This window comes from Staurois parvus, unplaced genomic scaffold (genome assembly GCF_062004578.1).
Source record: "Staurois parvus isolate SC_StPar_1 unplaced genomic scaffold, SC_StPar_1.0 ptg000088l, whole genome shotgun sequence".
NCBI lineage: Eukaryota > Metazoa > Chordata > Amphibia > Anura > Ranidae > Staurois > Staurois parvus.
Genome location: NW_028317884.1, coordinates 427,501 through 449,868, shown reverse-complemented (window position 1 = coordinate 449,868; position 22,368 = coordinate 427,501). Strand labels below are relative to the sequence as shown.

At 40.6% G+C, this 22,368-nt stretch overlaps 1 protein-coding gene across 6 annotated transcripts in view; it reads left to right on the top strand.

Annotated features, from left to right (window-relative positions):
• The window catches only part of RNF130 (ring finger protein 130), a 465,054-nt gene that overhangs the window by 120,949 nt on the left and 321,737 nt on the right, over positions 1 to 22,368 (top strand). For all 6 annotated transcript variants that reach the window (XM_089670239.1, XM_089670240.1, XM_089670241.1 and 3 more), the window contains exon 2: positions 11,322 to 11,516. In XM_089670239.1, coding sequence (XP_089526365.1) covers positions 11,322 to 11,516 — 195 coding nt within the window. The remainder of the gene's footprint in view (positions 1 to 11,321; positions 11,517 to 22,368) is intronic.

The window sequence follows — 22,368 nt, the reverse complement described above, 5'->3', positions numbered from 1 at the left end:
AAAAAATATATTTTAAAAAAAAAAAGGTCGGTGTTTTCTCATTTATAGCGTAAAAAATAAAAACCCAGAGGTGATAAAATACCACTAAAAGAAAGCTCTATTTGTTGGGAAAACAAATTGCATTTTATTTATGTACAATGTTGCATGACCGTGCAATTGTCAGTTAAAGTAACGCAGCGCCATATGAAAAAATTGTCTGGTCATGAAGTAAATCTCCCAGAGGTCAAGTGGTTAATTTAACTGCTTGAGAGGACAGAAATATGGATGCTCCAAGGCTGACACCTTGAGCCTTTCTTCAATACCTAGTAGAACATTGACCTGAAATGAGCATGCGGCCAGTAAATTCTGAATCCCAGCCATATTTAGGTATTGTGACTCACAATGTAGTGAAGTCAGGATCAGTATGACAGACTCAGAGCCTGCACCTTTTGGGGTTTGTCCAAACGCACTGCAGTGACTGGCGTTTTTCTGCTCTGGATCTACCCATTCATACAATAACCGTGTCGTGGGATGTGGTGCGGGATGTGGCGCAGTGCAGTAAAATGCAGACATGCTGTATGTTACCATAGCACGCTGGGTTATGTCACATGTCACCACAGTACAGCACACCATGCTCCTCTGCAAAGACATGAATGAAGTGTCACTAAAAAAAAGTTTTAAAAAGTAGCACCATAAAACACTGTAAACGAGCCCATGAAAATGAGTTGGTAATGGCAGCTCCCATGTTGTGTTCTAAAACCCATAGCTCAAATTGTATTTCCAACTTCAGGAACTTACTAGGCTCCTATAGTATGTTGTTTCTATGTTTTTGGTATTTTCTGCTTTTTCACTATGCAACTATGCATTCGCAGACATCAGCAGCAGCTTAGACCCCATCACAGAAGGTTTTCATGATCAGTAGTGGAAAGGAGAGCTTTCAATCATCCTGTCAATGTTATTATATTTGAGGGAACCCTGATTGGCTGTGTATTTTAGCGTGTCATTTAGGGTCCTTGTTCACTAGTATAGGTTGTAAATATAAGATATGCATTCTAGACTTTATTCATCCTAGGTATCCTCACCATGCCCTGGATAATCTTCTTGAAATCTAAGACCATCATTAAGTGTTACTAAACCCAGGACCCTGCATTCACTATATCTGGTCTCCCACAGTACACACAACATGGAAATGCAATTATGTTAGTAAATAGAAACTGCTATGTCCAGCCGAGCACATGTTAAAGCTTGTAGGAGGAGTTTTCATTTTTCTCTGGGAGGATGCAGAACCCCTGACCTCTGGACAGTGCTGATTGGCCCTGTGCTGATCACATGCACTCTCCCAAGAAAAAAAAACAACCTCTCTAGCAATACACACCAAACAGCATGTACAGAGTGGCTCCACACGGTATGTCTTATCAAGAGATCAGAAGGGGACACTGGAAGAAGGGGAGGATTAGAGAAGCCAGGATCAAACAGCGTTTTTACACAGTGCAGAGGATTAACCCCTTTGGTTCCACAATGAGTATAACAAGCATGCTTTACTGCATATACAGACTGATTTTACTGTTGTGGGTTTAGTAACAGTTTAAAACTGAACTCCGGAAAAAGTAAAAATCTTCTAATGCAATGGGGCTGCCCCTGCACTGCAAGGATTAAATGCTTGTTTACAGTTAGGGGGACGGGAAAGCACTTTTACTTACCCGATCCTCTGCTCCCTTGAGCAAATCTGCGCTAGAAGACTGATCCCTGCAGCATCTTCTCCTCCATGCTCTGGTGGTCCATTGCCACTGACGTCATCAAGACAGATGCAGGGCCCATATCTCTGCACTGGATGTGAGGATGCTGAATAATGGTCCACTGTCAGAGCATAGGGGAGAGCCATCTGTCATGGAGCAGAGGATCTGGTAAGTATAACAGTTTTTCCCATAATTTACACCTAAACAAGCATTTAACCCTTGCAGTGAAGGGGGTGGGGGGAGGGGGCATAGCCTAGCTGCTTTTTTTTTTTTTTCCCTGGGTTTTAAGCTTGGCAAATTGATTTCAGGAGGAGGCCCAGAATACTGGTTTTCACATTTCTACAAGCTGTGTCAGTTTCATAGGTAGATTTTTCTCTTTTCAAGAAATGCTGCTAATGAAGCTGCTATAGTAATTTTGTGTAATGAGCATCAAGTGGCATTGTAGAATTGACAAGCAGTTTTTAAGATCATTTAGGAAATTGGAGATTCACTAATTAGCCTTATCATATCTGGAGAACAAATAGATTACGGTGAGGCAAGCAAGAGTGACAGAAGTTCTGGTAGGAAGAGGGTAGGGTAGATTAATGTCAGATGATCTTGTTCACAAATTGACCTTGAATGATCCGTTGGGAAATAATGGTTGACAATGTCCTACATAGTTTTTGACATAATTGAGGGGCTTTGTAAAAAGTAGCCTTTTTTGTATGCTGAATACCTGTCCATTCCTTTAAGTGGACCAGTGTCCAGTCTGTGGGCATGTCAATTTTTTACTCATTTACTCAATGTAGAGCTACAACCTCTCATTTAAAAAATGTGTTGTACCACTTATAGTAGAATTCACTGTCAGGCTCACCAGGTATTTGTGGGACTTTGCAGGGAAAATTGTAAATGCAGTTACACTTGTAAGTTTAAAGTAGAATTCCAGTCTAAACCTGGAGCGATAACGTTACCCTTGGGCTCCCATGTCTCAACTCCTAGTTGGCAGTCCCTCCTCTCCCCTGCAGTGGCCGATGGCTGGCACAATGGAGCCAGATCATATGACCGGACCAGAGCGGGCTGAAAATAGGTAAGTATTTGAATCTTTTTTACACAGGTTAGTTAACATAGGTATGAGGAGGAGGGAGGGGACATTTTTAAGATTAGTTAGTTTTAGGCTGAAATTCTACTTTAATCATAAATGTACCTACGCTCACAGATTTCCCTGCAAAGCTCCACAAATACCTGGTGATCCTACCAGTGAAGTCCACCTAATGCACCCACTGTGGAAGGGTGTTTTTTCTTTTTTTCCTTGCTGTTGGGCTTTAAAAAATTAAAAAAAACCTCACTGGCCTCCATGGGGTTATTCATCCTCAAATTTAACAGCGGAAGTACTAAATTCATTCAAATGGTTCTCTCAGCAGCTCAGCTCATCTCTTTACCACTCTTTCCAGCTCTACATTCTTATTAGAGATAAGAAGGCTGGAGGCTGCTGAGCTTGCTGGGAAAGAGGAGGAGGGGAAGCTGAGCTACTGAGAGAACCACTTGAGGATAGGCCCTATTAATTCATGTGGGTGAGCCATATTCCGGTCATTCTGCAGAATGTGGCTTACCCATAGGAAAAGGGGGCCACGGTCCAAGTAGACACCAAGAAGAGGAGCCATCAGTGCCATTTTTTAAAGAAGGCTGTATAGTGCCAGGCAGGGCTGCACGGTAATGTCTACTGGAATGGGGAGAAAGGTTAGTAATTATTACGGCAGTCTCCACTCAGGGAATGGAGGGATTTAATAAAGGAAAAGTTTATTGTAAACTTTCTCTTTAAGACCAACAACCAGCAAAGAGCAAGCACAAGTGCCTGGTAGCACTAGGGTTTGTTGGTTCAAATCCCAACCACGGCACCACCTGCCTGATGTTTGCATGTTCTCCCTTTGCCTGCGTAGGTTTCTTCCGGATATTCTGGTTTCCTCCCACCTCCAAAGACACGCTGGTAAGTTGATTGGCTCTGGTCTAATTTGGCCCTAGTGTGTGTATGTATGAATGTGAGTTAGGGACTTAGATTGTAAGCTGCTTGAGGGCAGGGACTGATGTGAATGTACATGTATATATGTAAAGTGCTTTGTAAAGTGACGGCGCTTTATAAGTGCTTGCAATAAATAAATATTAGCCAAACCTCTAAATACGCCATTCAATCGCATACTGTACACAGGAGCAGTCAATGACTTGTGAGTACTGTACATGAGCTAACAACCCCCCTAAGTGTGCCATTTGGTTTTATAGCTTCATAAATAGCCTATGATAAGGAACATTTCATACAGATGTAAGGTTGACCTGAAAAAAGTAGGTGGGATCTGAAAGAACCATACATAAGTACAGTTGACAAAATGAGGAATGCACAACTAAGAGACCTCATACGCACTTCAGCTAAAAAATGCCTGACATTTGACTTTTTTTTTCTGCCTCTAAATGCCCCTTTATGCCCTGTTTACATGAATTTAGAGGCAGAAGCTTTTAAAAGCAGAAACAAAAACATCAATTGTACATTATGGCTGAAAAAAAACGGTTAAAAGCGCCTAATTGTGTGTAAATGCACCTAAGCGTTTGGCACTGTTTATCTCTTGAGCATTTATTCATTTCAGTGTCCAGAGTAAATGCTACAAAACTAAATGTCCCTAAACTTGTTTGCAATAACACAGCTTGGGCACGTTTTTGAAGTTGCTTATCTCCTGCCAAGAGAAGAGTTTAGAAGAGCCCCAGTGTGCATGGGGCCATATAGATGGAAAATGATAATGTGGAATTTTTACCAAATAAAAAAGCAACAATTTTAAGCAAACTGTTTTACCTGCTAAAGATGACAAAAGGGGAAATTATTCACAAGAATCACTGGCAGCCTTGGAAGATGGCCCAAATAGAAGTGCATCCATGGGGATGGGTATAGACGCGGCTAGTGCACAGAAGATTATCCTTGTAGGACCTACACATTGCTGAGCATTGGAGATGAGCATATATCTGCAGGGGGGGGGGGGTTAGCCTGATGGGGGGGATGAAGCAAACAACATAAGTGCACTTTGTTTGAAAGTGCACTTATCCTTTAACAACAAGCTGTCCCAGTGCAGTTCTTGTTTATGTCCTTGCAGAGTCAATGATGAACATACGTTTCCAGCAGAAGCTGCTCTGCTGAAGTTTGCACACTCTTGGCCAGAGGTCAGTTCTTCTCACGGACACATTTCAGCACTAGCGAGCCCCTTATGCCAAGAAGCTGCCAGCGTGCCAGCTTGTTCTAATTTCTCTTGCCGCATTTTTCCCACTGAATAATGGTATTTTTAATGCATACACAAGAAATGAACATAATTGATCATCTTGCAGGTTAGCCAGTGATAATGTATTTCAGGATACATGCAAACTAGAAGGAGAAGAGGACTGGTAATTTTGGTGTGTTAACTCCAGCATTCAGGCTGAAAATGAGAAATGAGCCAGAGACTGAGAGCAGTGGCAGCTGCAGGTTGCACATGATCTGGATTTTAATGTGCTGTCATTATTCTGTACGTCCCAGTTCTAGTGTTTTCCGCTAGGCAGATCCAGGCAGGAGCATGACTAGTTTTGTAATCACATTTTATTTTCTCCCCATAGTGTCAATACATACCCAGTGACTGATTAAAATAAGAACAGAACAGGCTTCTGCCTGGGGCTCCAGACTCCAGGGGAGCCCACAGGGGTGCTAACAGTGTTTGACACTTCAGTGCATTTCATTCAATTTCAGAGTTGCAAGCCTTCTATTTTTCTCACAATGTGATCAGTAATGGCAGCTTATGTATTGCTCACAGTGAAGGTTTCCTTTAAGATAAAATGGTAATACACAATAATATGGGTACTTCCTATCCCTGGAAGTATTGTTTTCATATTATGTGCTACTGGTATTTGAGGGAAACTGAATAATAATGTGAGCGTTTTTTTTCTTTTTTTCAAAATTGCGATTGCAAATGTGGTCAGTGAACTACAGAGACATTGCACAGGCTCCTGCAGACTATTCCTTCTGCCCCAGGTCCGTATCTTCAGTTATGGAGCTGGATGAAGTATCAATGGATTATGAGTGTGGTAACATCATTACACTTGTGCTCCATTAAGAGCTGATTCACACATGTGCGGTGCGGATTGAAGTTTAGGTTTCACAACGAATTGATACAGTAGTTGTTCACCGGTTCATGTCAGGTTTATATCGGGTTCAGGACAGGATTAGCTCAGGATCTTAGCTTGTTAACAAATGTGCAGTTTGAAAAGGATCCCATAGAAATCAATAGCCTGTAATCCGCACCTGAACCGGAGCGCACTGCTCAGAAATTGTACTTGACTCTTTTTTTTTTTCTTCAAACCGCACTGAATCCCCACTGCCAGTGCACAGGACACATGTGTACTGGCACCATAGGAAGCAATGTTTCTTCACATGTCATGTGGATTAGATGCAGTTCGAACCACATCCAATCCACATATATCTGAACCGGCACTGAATACTGCAGATCTCTGTGAATGGATGATGTGGCTGTGCTTGCAGAGCCATGCAAAGTCACATAAAGTTCAAAATTAAACAGAAGCCTGTGGAGAGAAGAGCAGATTTAAAGTAAGTTGGGTGGAAAGTTTGGGGGGTTTGGGAATGGCACCATGTTACACTGTTAATAGTGGTGTAATATGAAACGTGCTATGAAAGGTGGACTTGGCCTTTAAATCCTGCAGCAATGTTTCACAAAACCATGCTAGAAGCAAAACACAAATGTCTATGTAAATTGACCCTTATGCATGATCCAATTACGCTAGCATGGGACAGGGTGGTGGGGGGGGTGGTAACATTAACCTTTTGATGAGCAGAGGACAATGAAGCCTAGTTGTTTGGGCCAAATTTAGCATCAGCATGTGTAGATTAACTTGGCAATGTAATTACTAATTTGCAGGCCTACTTTTTTGAACAAAATACAAGGCTTTTAATTTCTACACTGTTTTAATGAAATTACTGTTCTGATTTAATTGTAGGATGACAAATGCACAAAAATGTAAACAAAAAAATATTTTACTCCTCATAGTTTAGTGTCAATATATACCCAATATATTTAATTTATTTTTTTCTTTTCAATAACGTTTATTCATTTTATCTTAGAAGAGAAGGGGTTACATGACAGTCCAGACAATTATACATCCATTTCGCTACAAACTGCAACCCGTCTGGGTTGGTACAGTTTTTTTGATACTGTAATTGCATCTGACAGTATTAAACAAAGGTACAGTGCCATCTTCAGACTGCAATAGCATCTGCATTTTGTGAAGCCTCCAGATTACTTATAATCAGAGTAGCAGGTGAAATTACTATACAGGAGAGATTACTTTGATTAAAGTGGAACTTTACCCATAACAATATGATAAAAAAATCAAGCAAGAAACATACATTGCACATTAATAATTATGCTACCAAAATGAGTGTGTGCTGTAAATTGCCTCCAGTTTTGTTCCCGTTTCTTCTTCTTGGAGGCTACCATTTGCTGAAGCACAGAGCCCCCTGACCAGCAGTAAATCTTTAGGCTGTCAGCAGATGGCCTCTACATTTTCGGCACAGTCCTAAAAAATAGATAGCAGGGTGAGACAGTGTTTTACTGGATTTTAAACAGTATAGGCACTTATTTTTAATGTTTTACATAGCTATACCTGCAAAAGGGGCCAGCCTGAAGTGATCTACCAAGACTTAATTGTCTGACTAACATTCCACTCTAAATATTGTACAAGCTGCAATACCATTAAAAACTTGCACAGAAAATCCTATAACTGTCCACTAACATTTTTCTGCGCTACCGTATAGATAGATAGGTTTCCCTATCATTTTGCATCTGTCATGGTTTGCTGTGCAGCAGGGAAACAAGAAAGTCTAATCATTGTGGCTGACATTTAAAGGGACTTACTACCCTGCCCACTTTACTCTTAAAGCAGAATTGCATTACACTCAAAATATATTAAATGCCACATACCTCAGATTTGCAGTAGTCAGGGTATAAATCACATGATCCACAATTCAGGCAATTCATGCAATACCACGCCCTGTATACTGTAGCTGTGACCTGCTATATCAACACGTCGTTCTCAACCTTCCATAGTGCCAATTCACAGATCATGAGAATGCAGCACTATGGCATGTACAAGTCAAGGAAGGACACCAGAGGAATTGGAAAATGTTGGACAAAGCAATGAGTTTAGGAATGAAAACGCAACACCTAGCAAATTGTGTTCAGTTCCATCATAATTTACTTTAACAAGGGTTCTACTTTATAATTGTACAAGTTAGCAGATTTGGAGAAATATCTTGAATGCAGAAACTGCTGCTGCGACAGCCACAGTAACTAGTCATCAAATACCTAGATATTTAATAATAATTTGATCTCTGTTGAGAGGGAAGAATAATCCAACCTCAGATCATCGACTTCAGCAGAAGTTGCTTGACCACATACCTATACATTTGGTCACATGATCTGATCCCTCAGAATACCAGAGAAGTGGTTTCTGCAGTGAAAGCATCTATTGGCTTCTGTTTCTTTATAAACCTTAAGGAATTCTGTCATAGGAAAAACATGGAGGCTGTCATTGCAGGTTCCTCTTATACAAATGCTAGTTGTCCTACAGACAACCTTACTTAAGTGCTTTAAGCCATCGACCTAAAACAAGTATGCAGATAGGGATTCTTGAATTTTCTCAGATTTTCCTTCTTTAAATAGTTGTTCATTGTCAGTGGCTGTACAAATTAAGCTCGAAGGTTCAACATGGCAACCAGGTTACTTATATTTTCAAAAGGAGGTCAACAATGGCAGCTTCCAGATCTCCTACGAGAGGTTTACTGTAAAGAAGTATTTGAAAAATTAGTGAAATAGATGCCAACTGTCCCGGATTTGCCGGGACAGTCCCACATCTCTGTCCTAATGATGCTGTGTCTAAGGTTCTTTTCTGAGATCACAGCATTTATTTAGGATACGGATCATGTGCAGAAACTCAAAGGGTATTACCTGGGATTGTGGCCATGGGAGAGTGGCTCCTGCATTATTAGGGACAGGGCTATCGAGAAGGTGGTTGGGATTTGGCCAGCACCACCTGGAAAGTAGAGATGATCTGGGCTGGACTGTCCAGATGTTGGTGCATCAACTGTAGCCTATGGCAGGAGTGACAGTGTGCCAAGCACTTGGAGGAAGATGTTGGTAAATAGGTTGTCATGACAAAATAATGTAGATTGCTGACCTTTTTGTATGTAAATTGCTGACCAATTGTTGACCTTTTTAGAATGCTAATTGGTTGGCTGTTAGCTGTCCCACAGGCTTTTGTACTTTGAGTCACCAGTCCAGAAGTATGATGGAGAGAGTTGGGGAAAAAAAATCTATCTATACCTTTTTATAGGTACAGTTCAAAAATAAATTTAGTATCTTTTCAGTGGCTATCAACATGTAATAAAATATTTTTTTTTTTTTATAAATTTGCCTAGCTTTCTTCTTAAAACTACTTTTCTTCTGTGAAGTTGCTGTTTGCCTGAATTTCAAATAACCAATATTTCCTAAGTGGCCATGTTGTCATTTGACAGTTAATTGAATATCCGAACATCAAATAGCGACACAAATCAGCTCTTTAGTCATTGCTGCCCATAACATTATATTCCCTTTAATCACAACGAAAGAACACACTACAAAAAGGAGGAAGAGACATTCTTTCTTCTCGGTCACTGAATCAGCGTGGTATAATTGCAAAGTGATTTCTAGATATTTTGCTGCGTTTTCTCTAAGGTGATGGATGAGCGGCAGGTTGGAAGAACAAAGAGCTTCATTACGCTAGCTGAAATGTTTGTTTATATAAAAGTGCTTTTTTTTAATAGTCTGCCAGACTTGATTTAATTCAACACAGAAATAAGACATTTAAATGATGTCTTAAAATAATATAGCATGAGGGTCTGTTTACAGGCTGACCAAAAAATAAAGCAATTCTCTCCTGGCTGACACACAAGAAAAAGCGCAAGGTGGTTTTTGAAACATGGGAACAAAACTGCTGAGGTTTTTCGAAAAAAAAAAAAAAAAAAAAAAAACAAAAAACACATGCAAAACACATGCAAAACTGGCAAACAAAATGGAATTGTTTGAATAGGCCCATAGCATACAATACTGCTGCATTTAGATCTGTATACATCAATAGAATCAATAGGAAGTAAGTTATCTTACAGGGAATGTTCATATATTCTGCCTTTCAGCAACATGAATTTTCCAGATTTTGCTGGATCTGGCTAGACAGACATCCCAAGGCCACTCATTCTCAGGGTACAAAGAATGCTATTATTCCCCCCCCCTCCCCCCAAAAAAAAGCCATTTCCCGAGTGCTTCCCTGTACCATATGGCAAGTATGCATATTAATTTGAGATAAAAATGCATGTCTGAAGATCTTTGTGAGGAAGATCATCAGACCCCTCTTCCCCTCATGCATGGCCTGCTGCTGTTGGAGGGCTGCAGGCACTGAAGAGTCAATAAAGCAAATCCATTCTCACAAGCTAGAGCAAAGAGGGATGACGACTTAAGGCTCCTTTCACACGGGACACAATCCGTTTTGCTGAACAGAGGATCTGTCTGCTGAGCAGGTCGGGTGGAAGACAGGTCAATGTCCACTCAGTTCCTGAAGATCAGACACAGACTGAGCCTGCTCTGTTCTATGGGTATCTAGGTGTAAACAGTCTCTATTGTCTGTTTACACCTCACTACCTCCAATCTGGTCCACTTACACAGATGAGAATGGATCCTCTTCCATTTTGTTTTTAGTGGACGTGTTCGGATTGGAGGTAGTCAAGTGTAAACAAACACAAGTCAGTTTACACCCGGCAGTCTATAGAGATGAATTGACTGTCCACTAAGGTCCGCAAGGTCCACCTGAAAAGCTGACACGCGCACCTGATTGGAATGCTTGTGTGAAAAGGGCCTAACGAAGAAGCTTCTGCGCTAAACACCACCTTTTATCTTGACAATTGGTGTAGTCTAATTTCATAAAGAGAAACTTCAGTCCCATTTGGTTTTGAAAAACCGTCCCCTTCCCATTGTGAACATCTATGGTACCTCACCCACTTTGTGAGGCTCCATCTAGTTTCTTTTTTTTTTTTGTCCTTAGGCAAAAGACACCTCCAACAATTTTGTCAACAAGTTAATTTACATTTTATTTTGCCTGCTTGTTGCCTTTACGGTTCACTAGCAGCACTAGAAGGCACATCTATGCACACACTGGGGGTTTCCACACATGTACATACACGGCAAGGTATGTGACTTCCATACCTACTCTATCAGCCCATGTGCAGGAAATCCGCATGTGCGCAGATGTACCGCAGGGCTCTACTGGGACCCGAAGCCTTGCAGCACATCTGCGCACATGCAGAAAATCATATCCAAATCTGAAAGAGGGATAAGATAAAAATACGTTTTTAGTTAGACTGAAGGTCCGCTTTAAACGGGCTGAATATTTGAATTTGATGTGTTTTATCTGGGTCAAGTAGGAAGGTAATGTGTCTGCAGGTGGTAACAGATACTACTTTCCTTTTTTTATTTTATTTTATGCAATATTGATTTTCTGCCTTTTTCCCTCTCTATCCAGCTCCAGATCGACAAGGTTGTGACTCTCATATTCGTTTTCCTGTGCCTCCTAACACTAAGCACTGGATTGCACTTCTGCAGCGTGGGAACTGCACCTTTAAAGAAAAGATTCTTCGAGCCGCATCCCATAATGCCACAGCTGTGGTCATCTACAACAACAATTCTAATGAAGATACTGTGACTATGACACATCCAGGTATATTGAGATTATTCATGCATGCTTAGTAAGGCCTGTATAAGGTCTGTATATTGATGACTTCACCTTATAGGATATTGGTTCTTTTCATTTATGGTAAACGTTTATGTATATTTTAGGCATCAGCCTGCAACATGCATGGAAATGCTGATGTTTACTGACAACAATAGGTGAAGAGACATCGCCATCCGGTCTTAATGCAATTACATTTAAGCCACAGTACACAGAGCAATCTTCTTTTTGACATGGCCAATGGATAAGATATTTTGTTTTGTTTCTGCTGTCACTTTGTCATTTTAGGGCAAGTCTATTTAAAACTTACCCCCGATCCACTTATACTCACTATCCCAGGAACCCCCTGCTTCTCTTCTTTTATTGCAGCAAAATAACCAACAGAACTTACACAGGGTTGAGGATATGACTCTCCATCATGTAACAATTTCTGGGCATTGCAGTCGATGTCAACCAACAGTGGGCTTTAGCCTGCTGTTGGCTTTATATGGATCACAGGAGCGCAGAAATAAGTGCAATCCTGTGACCTACAGGAGAGGTAGGGCCAAAAGCGCTTTGGCCCTACTTCACCTTTAAAGTGATTTTAAAGGTTTTTTAAATTTTTTTTTTATAACAAACATTCCATACTAACCTGCTCTGTGCAGTGGCAACCTTGATCCTCCTTTTCTTGGGTCCCCTGCCGGAACTCCTGGCTCCTCCTCTTGACCAGTGCCCCCAATAGCAAGTTGCTTGCTGTGGGGACACTGCTACATGCTCTATGCGTATATAAGATATATAGAGTCACAGCTCAACTCCTTCCCCCGTTCTCTCCTCACTGCCTGTGATTGACAGCAGTGGAAGCCAATGGCTCCTGCTGCTGTGTCTCAACCAATGAGAGAGAGAGACCCGGGACTGAATCAAGAGAGGGCTCAGGTAAGTATTTGGGGGAAGCAAAGAATGCATGAAGATAAAAAACCTTCGGCCTTTACAACCACTTTAATTCTTCTTAGATGCCGATACGCTACACAGTTGATGGTAGATCTAAAGAAGATTGTACAGACTATGTGGTGCAAGGCCATGTCTATTCTGATACTAATTAAATGTATTGTTTAGGTTTCACCTTATGTTGCATAGTTTTGATAAATTTGGAAAAGATTATACAGAAATTGTACAATCAGATTGTATAGTGTATGACCAGATTTAGACTGGGCATAGACAACTCAAATTTCAACTGCTCAGCCAGCCCGCTGCAGAGAAAATTGCTTGATTTTTCCGTTTCACCCTAATATCATGGATGAAGAAACCTCCATTGTATTCCGACAGCCTCAACTTCTACAGCTTTCCATTGTGCTGTTAAACAGTGACTGCATGTTATCTGATTGTTTGGCCGATAATGTCTCAGTCATATTGTAAATCTATTTTTGTCCAGCCAGGTGGTGCTTGCAAGGCCAAAGCCCACACGCTGGCCAATTCAGCATTAATTGGCCAAAACATGAGCCTGCCTATACTTAGCCTTAAGCCAGCCATACATGGATCAAAATTCGGACGGTTCAGCAGGGGCATTTGGGCACTATGGGCACCCATGGTGGAAGGAGAGAAAAATTGCATAATCTATAGCCTGCCGCACAATGCAAGTCTATAATACAGCTGCCCCATTGAATACAGTCCCCTCTCTGTATGGGTGATTTGTTATCTTAACAGTTGCTAAGCATTAAGACAGCATGACTGTAGTGGATAATCTGCTTTTCCTCTAGGGTCTTTTGTACAAATCTCTATATTAAAATCAAAAACAAGAAAGAGGAAGCATGTAAAAATGTGAAACTCACATCGGCAATTACTGCAGCGCTGCAATAATAACTCAACCTATGTGATCCCTGAAATTGAATTATACTTTTTTTCCTTTCATATACAATGACCTTTTTTATTTCCCCTGCTGGTTTGCACCAGGTCAGCGTAGACTTGAATGAGAGTCACTGTCCTCTGTTACACAATGTGGAAGATTGCTATCAACATCCACAGAATACCAACTCATTAGTCAAGAGAATAATAAAGCTGGCCATACACAAAATTATTTTGGCAGACTGAACAAGGAAAATCTATAGAATAACCTATCCACACCAAATAGCATGAATGGATGAATCTCCTGCCAAGAATAGTACTTTGACGGCTGGCACCCATGGCAGTCAGAATACCTGAACAATGACTGCAGGTGATTGGCTGCAGTCACTATTCGTTCAAATTTTTTTCAATTCTGTGTGGTGCAATTTGAGCCTACTCATTTTGGATGGCTCAAATTGCACCGCACTTGCATCAAAAAAGGTTTGGGCGGTTTTTTCATTCACATTCAAACCGGATTGCATAGGTGTTTATACACATGTGATCCGGTTCAGGCAAATACACTGTGTTTGCACTGCTTTTGGGGTGTTAACTTTCTATTGACACCCACAGCAGTTCACAGAACACTGTGCGATTGATGCAGGAAATGTGGTGTGGGAAATGCACAGGAATCGCTGTGTCCCGCACTGTATCAGTGTGAATTGGGGCTCAAAGTTTTTCAAACTAGTTTCAGAGGCACATACAGCTCGAATTTCAAGACATGTACAGCCAGCTTTATCCTTGGTGCTGATGTGACAGCTCTCAATGCGGGGGGGGGGGGGGGGGGAGTTGAATAGAGAGGGGTTGATTTACTAAGACAGGCCATAGACTGGGCAAAAACCAGCCAAACAATCATCCGAAAGCATAATCGGCCGATTTTCGGATCATTAGTGGGTGAGTTTGTCGGCCATTTTTCGAGATTTTGACACATTTTTTTATCGGTCATGTTGGAAAAAAAACGTCCGATTTTTTCAATCAGCCGATTTTCAAGGCAACGATGGGCAAATCGGCTGATCTTTTTACCGATTAAAAAAAATACGCATGAGCCGTAACCTGAAAGAAGAAGGAAAAGAAGAAGATGAAGACAAAGAAAAAGAAGAACATCTGTATCTATTTGTATCCATTTTGGATACAGATGTTTCTATTCAGATACAAATAGATACAATGTTGCAACCGCAATACTTTTAAATGTCAAAAATACGGCAGGCAAATATAACAGCGGTGTCCCTGCAGAGAGCTCCGCTATTATATTCGATATTTAAAAGTATTGTGGTTGCAACATTGTATCTATTTGTATCCGAATAGAAACATCTGTATCTGAAATGGATACAAATAGATACAATATTGCAACTTTGCTATACTTTTAAATGTCAAATATAATAGCGGAGCTCTCTGCAGGGACACAGCTATTATATTTGCCGGCCGTAGACTGGACGACAATCAGCAGATTTTTTTTTTTTTTTACCAATGGTGGTAACGTCGGCTGATTGAACGACTGATTTTTTTTGTTGTTTTCTTAAAAAAAAAAACGGCCGGTTTTCTCCCCGTCTATGGCCTGCCTAAGACTGGAGATTGCAAAATCTGGTGCAGGTCTGCATGGTAGCCAATCATCTTCTAACTTCAGCTTGTTCAATTAAGCCTTGACAATAAAACCTGGAAGCTGATTGGTTTCTATGCACAGCTGCACCATATTTAGCATTCTCCATTCTTCGTAAATCAAACCCATGGTATACTTTTTTTTTTTTTATTATAAGGGATAATATAGCGGTTTTTGGTCACTATATTATTCATTTCAAGTTTATAAACTATTTTGTTTTTATTTTTGGGTTTGTTTCATTTTGTTAAACATTTGTAATGATTAAAAGTTTATAAACTGACCTTTTATAATATGTCTTTAAATATTTAAATATTTCAAACTTAAACATTTTACTCAGAGTGCTTTTATTATATAATTTTGGCAGAGTATACTGGGCGTTCTAATAAGAAAGCCCAGCAATGTCTGATTCCTGTGCCTCATTGACATTTGCGGAGCCATGTGAACAGGGAGAAGGGGTAAAGGCATGTCCGTCCAATTCATTCAATTGATGTAGGTTCTGAAAAGCAGAACAGACTGTTCATTGCAAAGTGCTGTATGGACTCAGCCAAGGTAATAAAAGACTAATTTTAGCACCTGCTGGAATGCAAAATGTAATATTTATGTGACTATAAAGAAAAACTGAATCCTGAGCATAATAAATTAAAACACTTAGAAAAACACTACACTCACAGGCCACTTTATTAGGTACACCTGTTCAATTGCTTGGTAACACAAATTGCTAATCATTCATTCACATGGCAGCAATTCAATGCATTTAGGCATCTAGACATGGTGAAGACGACTTGCTGAAGTTCAAATGGTCTGAAAAAGAGAAAATATCCGGTGTTGATGTCAGAGGAGAATGGGCAGGCTGGTTCGAGATGTTAGAAAGGCAACAGTAACTCAAATAACCACTCATTGCAACCAAGGTATGCAGAACACCATCTCTAGATGCACAACACATCAAACCTTGAAGCAGATGGGCTACAGCAGCAGAAGACCACACCGGGTTCCACTCCTGTCAGCTAAGTACAGGAAACAGAAGCTACAATTCACACAGGCTCACCAAAATTGGACAATAGGAAAAATGTTGCCTGGTCTGATGAGTCTCAATTTCAGCTGTGACATTCAGATGGTAGGGTCAGAATTTGGTGTAAACAACATGAAAGCTTGGATCCATCCTGCCTTGTATCAACGGTTCAGGCTGGTGGTGGTGGTGTAATGGTGTTGGGGATATTTTCTTGGCACAATTTGGGCCCTTTAGTACCAAGTGAGCATCGCTTAAATGCCACGGTCTACTTGAGTATTGTTGTTGACCATGGCCATCCCTTTATGACTACAGTGTGCCCGTCTTCTGATGGCTACTTCAGCAGGATAACGCACCATGTCACAAAGCTCAAATCATCTCAAACTGGTTTCATGAACATGATGCGTTCTCTTTACTCCAGTGGCCTCCACTGTCACCAGATCTCAATCCAATAAAACAACTTTGGGATGTGGTAGAACAGGAGATTCACATCATGGATGTGCAGCTGACAAATCTGCAGCAAATGCGTGAAGCTATTATGTCAAAGTGGACCAAAATCTCTGAGGAATGTTTCCAACACCTTGTTGAATCTACACCATGAAGAATTTAAGACAATTCTGAAGGCAAAAGGGAGTCCAAACTGGTACTAGTAAGGTGTACCTAATAAAGTGGCCAGTGAGTGTGTATTTCCTTTAATGATTGAAATAGGGACCTGTTATTGCTGGTCTCCTGAAAATTCTACGTGCTCTAGAATTCTATCACGCTGTTCCTTCGACTTCAACAGTTAGTTCCCTGTCAAGGAATAAGTATGCCGATATAGATATTTGGCTTTTCACTCAATTTTCTGATCTGCTTACGTTGTTTGGGTTCATGTTTTTTTTAAGTGCGTCTGCTGGCTCATAGACTTACATTCTGAGAAGCAGCAGTAAAGCATAACCAACAATCAGTGGGCTTAGGGCAAGTTAGAAAACCTATCCCAGTCTCTAGTTCTGCGGTGCCTTTTGCAGATATGATATTGTCTGCTGATCTAGCTGAAATGGCCAAATCGGGCAACTGTCATTTGAAATATATGAGTATCCTTTGACTGTTGTTACATTAGAGATTCTTTATAAAGACAATGACAAAGTTGTTGGTATCCTTACAAGAAAAAGACTCCCACCATATTTTCCTGAAATAACTTAAAATTTGTAGTTATTGGCATCGTCATTTTTTATTCAATGTTTAATTAAAATAAGACATTTGCATTTTGATGAACATAATATTTTAACTAAGAATACAAATGAAACTAGCATAGACAGAAATGATGGGACCAAGAGGTAGTTTTGCCCTTTTCTCTTGAACAAACTTCAAACCTGAAACAGCTGAATCAGGGTGTTTTCTCTAGGCTGCATGTTTCAGCTCTTTGCATAGATCCGTTCAATAGGATTCAGATCGTCATAGAAGGCCAATATTTTGTTCTTAGCCATCTTTGGGTGTTTTTTCGAGTCATTATCCTGTTGGGGTACCCTTGACCTGTGACTGAGAGAGCATTTTGACACTGGGCCGTATGTTTTACTCCGCAATTCCTAGATAGTCTTGAGATTTCATTGTTCCCTGCGCAAATTCATTTTTTTCGTCTGTCCCTTGCCAGTAAGTCCTGGTTTTGTCTTATGTGTCCAAAAGACAGTCTCCCAGAAGCATGGTAGCTTGTCAATATTCGTTTAGCAAATTTAAGAAGGGCTTTTTTTGTTTTTCCTTCAACAGTGGAGTCGTCCTAGGTCCTCCTCTATTGGGCCCAAAAAGTGACAGAAGCTGTGATTAGGCACTTGTATATCTCGACCACAGTTTGTATCTTGGCTGAGGTTTTCCTTGGCTCTTTTTCTATTACTAACACTGTTCTACTGTTCAGTCTGGGGCCGATTTTCCTCTTGCAGTCATGTCCAGGGAGGATGGCTACACTCCTGTGGACCTTAAGTGTCTTAATAATTTTGCAAATGTACGTATTTTTAAAATAATGTTTGCAAATGTACTTACAGAAACATCAAGCTGCTTAGAGTTAGTCCTATAGTCATTACTTGACTGGTCTAAAATACTGGTCTAAAATTTTCAGTGTGGTGCACAGGATGATACCAAACATGACTACTTTTCTCCAGGCTGAGGCTGACTGATTACTAGATTGAAGAATTATGATACAAATTATTTGGAGAAATCACTATGATCTAATTATGTATAATCTTTTTCATTATGTTTAAGATATTTCTTATGCAGCTTAGTCATAGACACAGTGGGAAGAGATTATATTTGACATACGTAAAAGGCATTCAACCCCTAATTTTAGGGGCATGTACAGGATATGGGTATTGGGGATTATGTGCTCTTTTATGCTCCTTTACCTATGTTCTGACCTACCTTTAGGAGAAGATTAAGCCATTACCAACAGATTAGTCAAATCCATTAAGGATAAAAAATTTGTCAGAATGTAGGTAAAGTAGTGACATAGTTAGTCTGGTTGAAAAAAGGCACAATCCTATACCCACAGTTGATCCAGAGGAAGCTTGATCCAGCTTGCTCCAACAGGGGAAAAAATTCCTTCCTCATCCCCCAAGAGGCAATCGGATATTCCCTAGATCAACTTTACATATAAATGTTAGTGTCCAGTTATATTATCTGCATTTAGGAAAGAATCTAGGCCTTTTTAAAAAAAAAAACAATCTTCTGAGTTGGTCAGAACCAACTCTTGGGGGAGTCTATTCCACATTTTCACCGCTCTCACTGTGAAGAAGCCTTTCTGTATTTGGAGATTAAATCTTTTTCTCCAGACGTAAACAATGACCCCTTGTACTCTGTGATGACCTTAAAGTGAATAACTCTACACCAAGTTCACTATATGTACTACCTATGTATGTATACATGATGATCATATCCTCCCTTAACCTCCTTAGCGGTATTCCCGAGTGTAGCTCGGGGTAAAATTTGAGTACCAAGAGCGGTAACCCCGAGCTACACTCAGGCTTACCATGCAGCGTTGCTCAGGGAGTCCCTGTAGCACTTACCTTGTCCTTCGCTCCCACGATGTGTCCCCTGCAGCGTCCCCGGCCATCTCCTCCGGCCGATGCCGGTATCTGGCTTCCGTGTTCCGGTCCCTGTGACGTCGGGACGTATGGGCGCCGGAACCGGCGGCAAATTTGAAATTTTTAAAAAATTTCATTTTTTTCTTTTATTGCTGTTTCAATGCATTTCACATATATTTTGTCCCTAGTGCTTTGTCCTGTGCCCTGCCTGCATTTTGACTGTTCTTTCTGCCTGGAAACTTAGAAAAGTCCATGGCGTCCAAAAAGCGTCCCTTTACATCAAAAGCGGTTTTAGACCAGCTAGAGAACAGCGATAGTAAATCAGAACCACTTGCAGAATTGAGTGATAATGATTTGTGGGGAAATTTATCATCAGACACTGAAAACGATTTTGCAACTTTGCTCAGCGATGTGCGAATTTGCCTCTATATTTCAAATTTCAGTGTTTTTGGTTTGATTATATTATTGAATTAAATTTATTATTATTATATTATTATTTTTTATGATTATTTATTAAATTATAATTTATGATTTCGTGTTTCAAATTTTATCCTACCCGGGATGTTTACTAGACTCTTGTTCGTACAGATTACAGCCTACAATAAAAAACTACATATTTCCATGCAAAAAAATGGTACCGCTTTCAGCACAAAAAATTCTGAAATAATCAGACCGCCGAAGAGGTTAATCTCCTCTTCTCAAGAGAGAATAAATTCAGTTCCTCTAATCTTTCCTAATATCTGAGCTCCTCCATGCCTCTTTTTAGTTTGGTTGCCCTTCTCTGTACTTTCTCCAGTTCTCAAATATCCTTTTTGTGAATTGGTGCCCAAAACTGAACTGTGTATTCCAGTGTCAGACAAACTTTCTGAGTTTGTATAAAAACAGAAACGGACGTCACCATTGGCCCTGACAATTGCCATGGTGAAGAGAGAACTGAAATCCCTGACGTACATTGAAAAACTGGATGGCCTTTGGCCCTACAAAACGTTTTTTCGACAGATGGAAACGTTTCACGGAGAACATTTTATCTGATTTGGAAATCTCTCTCTTAATGGTGCCATTTCAATACACAGAATGGCATACAAAGGCTAACCTTAGCAACTCTTTGGGCAGATTAAAGCTTAAAGTGGAGTTCCAGTGAAAATGTAAAATAATAAAAGTCAGCAGCTAAAAAAACTGTAGCTGCTGACGTTTAAAAAACAGCCACTCACCTGTCCCTCGATCTGGTGGTGTTCCCCCCACAGCCCGGTTCATCGGCTGCCCTGTGTTCTTGGCGCCGGCATCTTCAGTGTGGACGCCTGGCTGTGACAGCTTGCAGCTTCACAGCCGGGTGCTCACTGCGCATGTGCAAGTAGCGTTGCACTTTCCGAATGGTCCCGTAGTCTTTTGGGATCTGTCACATGTTCCAGAATACTATGGGGGGGGGGGGACAACTTCCGTTTCCGATGGCCTAATCCAGGGGTAGGCAACCTGAGAGCCACAGGACTGCAAGTTCCATCATGTCTCTGCAAGTTATAGCTGTATCTGTCAGTTTTGTAATCTTTGCAATGCCTCATGGGAAATGTAGTTCCAGAACAGCTAGAGAGCCACAGGTTGCCTACCCCTGGCCTAGGCGATCGCAGTGGGAGTGGATGCCTGTTAATTTCGGGTACCCACTCCCCAAAGAGTCGTCATTAGACATCATTCATCTGTGGTTACATACAAAGAAGAAAGGGCGCAGCGCTAAAGTACAGTATAATTATAAACCATATATATGTAAAGTGATAACAAAGTGCCAAACACTGTGCAAAAAAGCAATAATAGTCCTTTAAACAATAAATGGTGACTGAAAAACGTGCGTCTTCCGGTGATCAGAGTAATTGAATCATGCACTCACCAGATGCATAATTCAAATATGCATATAGATGGTATCCCGATATCCAAACGAAGTTGTCTCATAGATGGATAGGGTCATCATCTAAGTATAGCAGTCCGTCCAAGGTATCTTCTTATGGATCGTGTGTCGCCACACTAAAACACCCCTCAGCTGTCCCCTAGGAGACTCTGCAAGTAGTGGACTCAGCAGGGTCCTGCAAGGCCGGGGGTAGAGTCCTCCCTCGAAGACACAGCAGCATCTCAGCAAAACCTGGGTCTGCAGCAAAGACAGGAACAGGAAGTGACAAGTCTGATGTCACTTCCTGTTCCTGGCTTTGCTGCAGACCCAGGTTTTGCTGAGATGCTGCTGTGTCTTCGAGGGAGGACTCTACCCCCGGCCTTGCAGGACCCTGCTGAGTCCACTACTTGCAGAGTCTCCTAGGGACAGCTGAGGGGTGTTTTAGTGTGGCGACACACGATCCATAAGAAGATACCTTGGACGGACTGCTATACTTAGATGATGACCCTATCCATCTATGAGACAACTTCGTTTGGATATCGGGATACCATCTATATGCATATTTGAATTATGCATCTGGTGAGTGCATGATTCAATTACTCTGATCACCGGAAGACGCACGTTTTTCAGTCACCATTTATTGTTTAAAGGACTATTATTGCTTTTTTGCACAGTGTTTGGCACTTTGTTATCACTTTACATATATATGGTTTATAATTATACTGTACTTTAGCGCTGCGCCCTTTCTTCTTTGTATGTCTTTTTGAGTCTTTTGGTACTTATTGGCGCATAGCAGCTCTTCCATCTAGCGCTCACTTTATCTCTATTTCTTGATCTGTGGTTACATGCTCATTGTACTGTTACGGTGATGCTGCTACACTTGTGCAAAAAGTTTGTTATTGTTTCTTTTTTTTCTGCATTCTTAGAAAAATAATAAAAATATAAAAACAAACAAACAACAAAAACTTGACAGCAGGGAAATTAAAATGTAGCCATAGCAGTCTTTACGTATTTACAATGTAATTTCAGGGAGGAAAAAAAAGCTCTTTTGTACTTAGTATTAATGAGTTCTCTGTGCCGATAACAGTTGGACATGTTTGAAAATGTATAAAAATAGGAGCTCTATGTGGCTATTGTCCTTGGAATGGCAGTTAATCATGGGTCATTCACAGGCTCCACATGGCTTTTACTGGCTCCAAATATGTGTGTGTGTCAGTCAGAACCTGTAAAATTTACGCATTTAAAGATTTAAATAGCTCTGGCAATGGAAACTACATAAATGTTTTTGTTGGTACCGGAGTCCTTCTTTAAATTTATAAGCAAACATAATAGCCTAAACAATACCTTAGATAAATAATGGTTAAACCAGTACATGGAAGGCTACACGTTGTACAGCCAAATAAAAAGGAAGTACATCTGATTGAAATTGTTGACTTTTTTCAACATTTCATACATTAGTC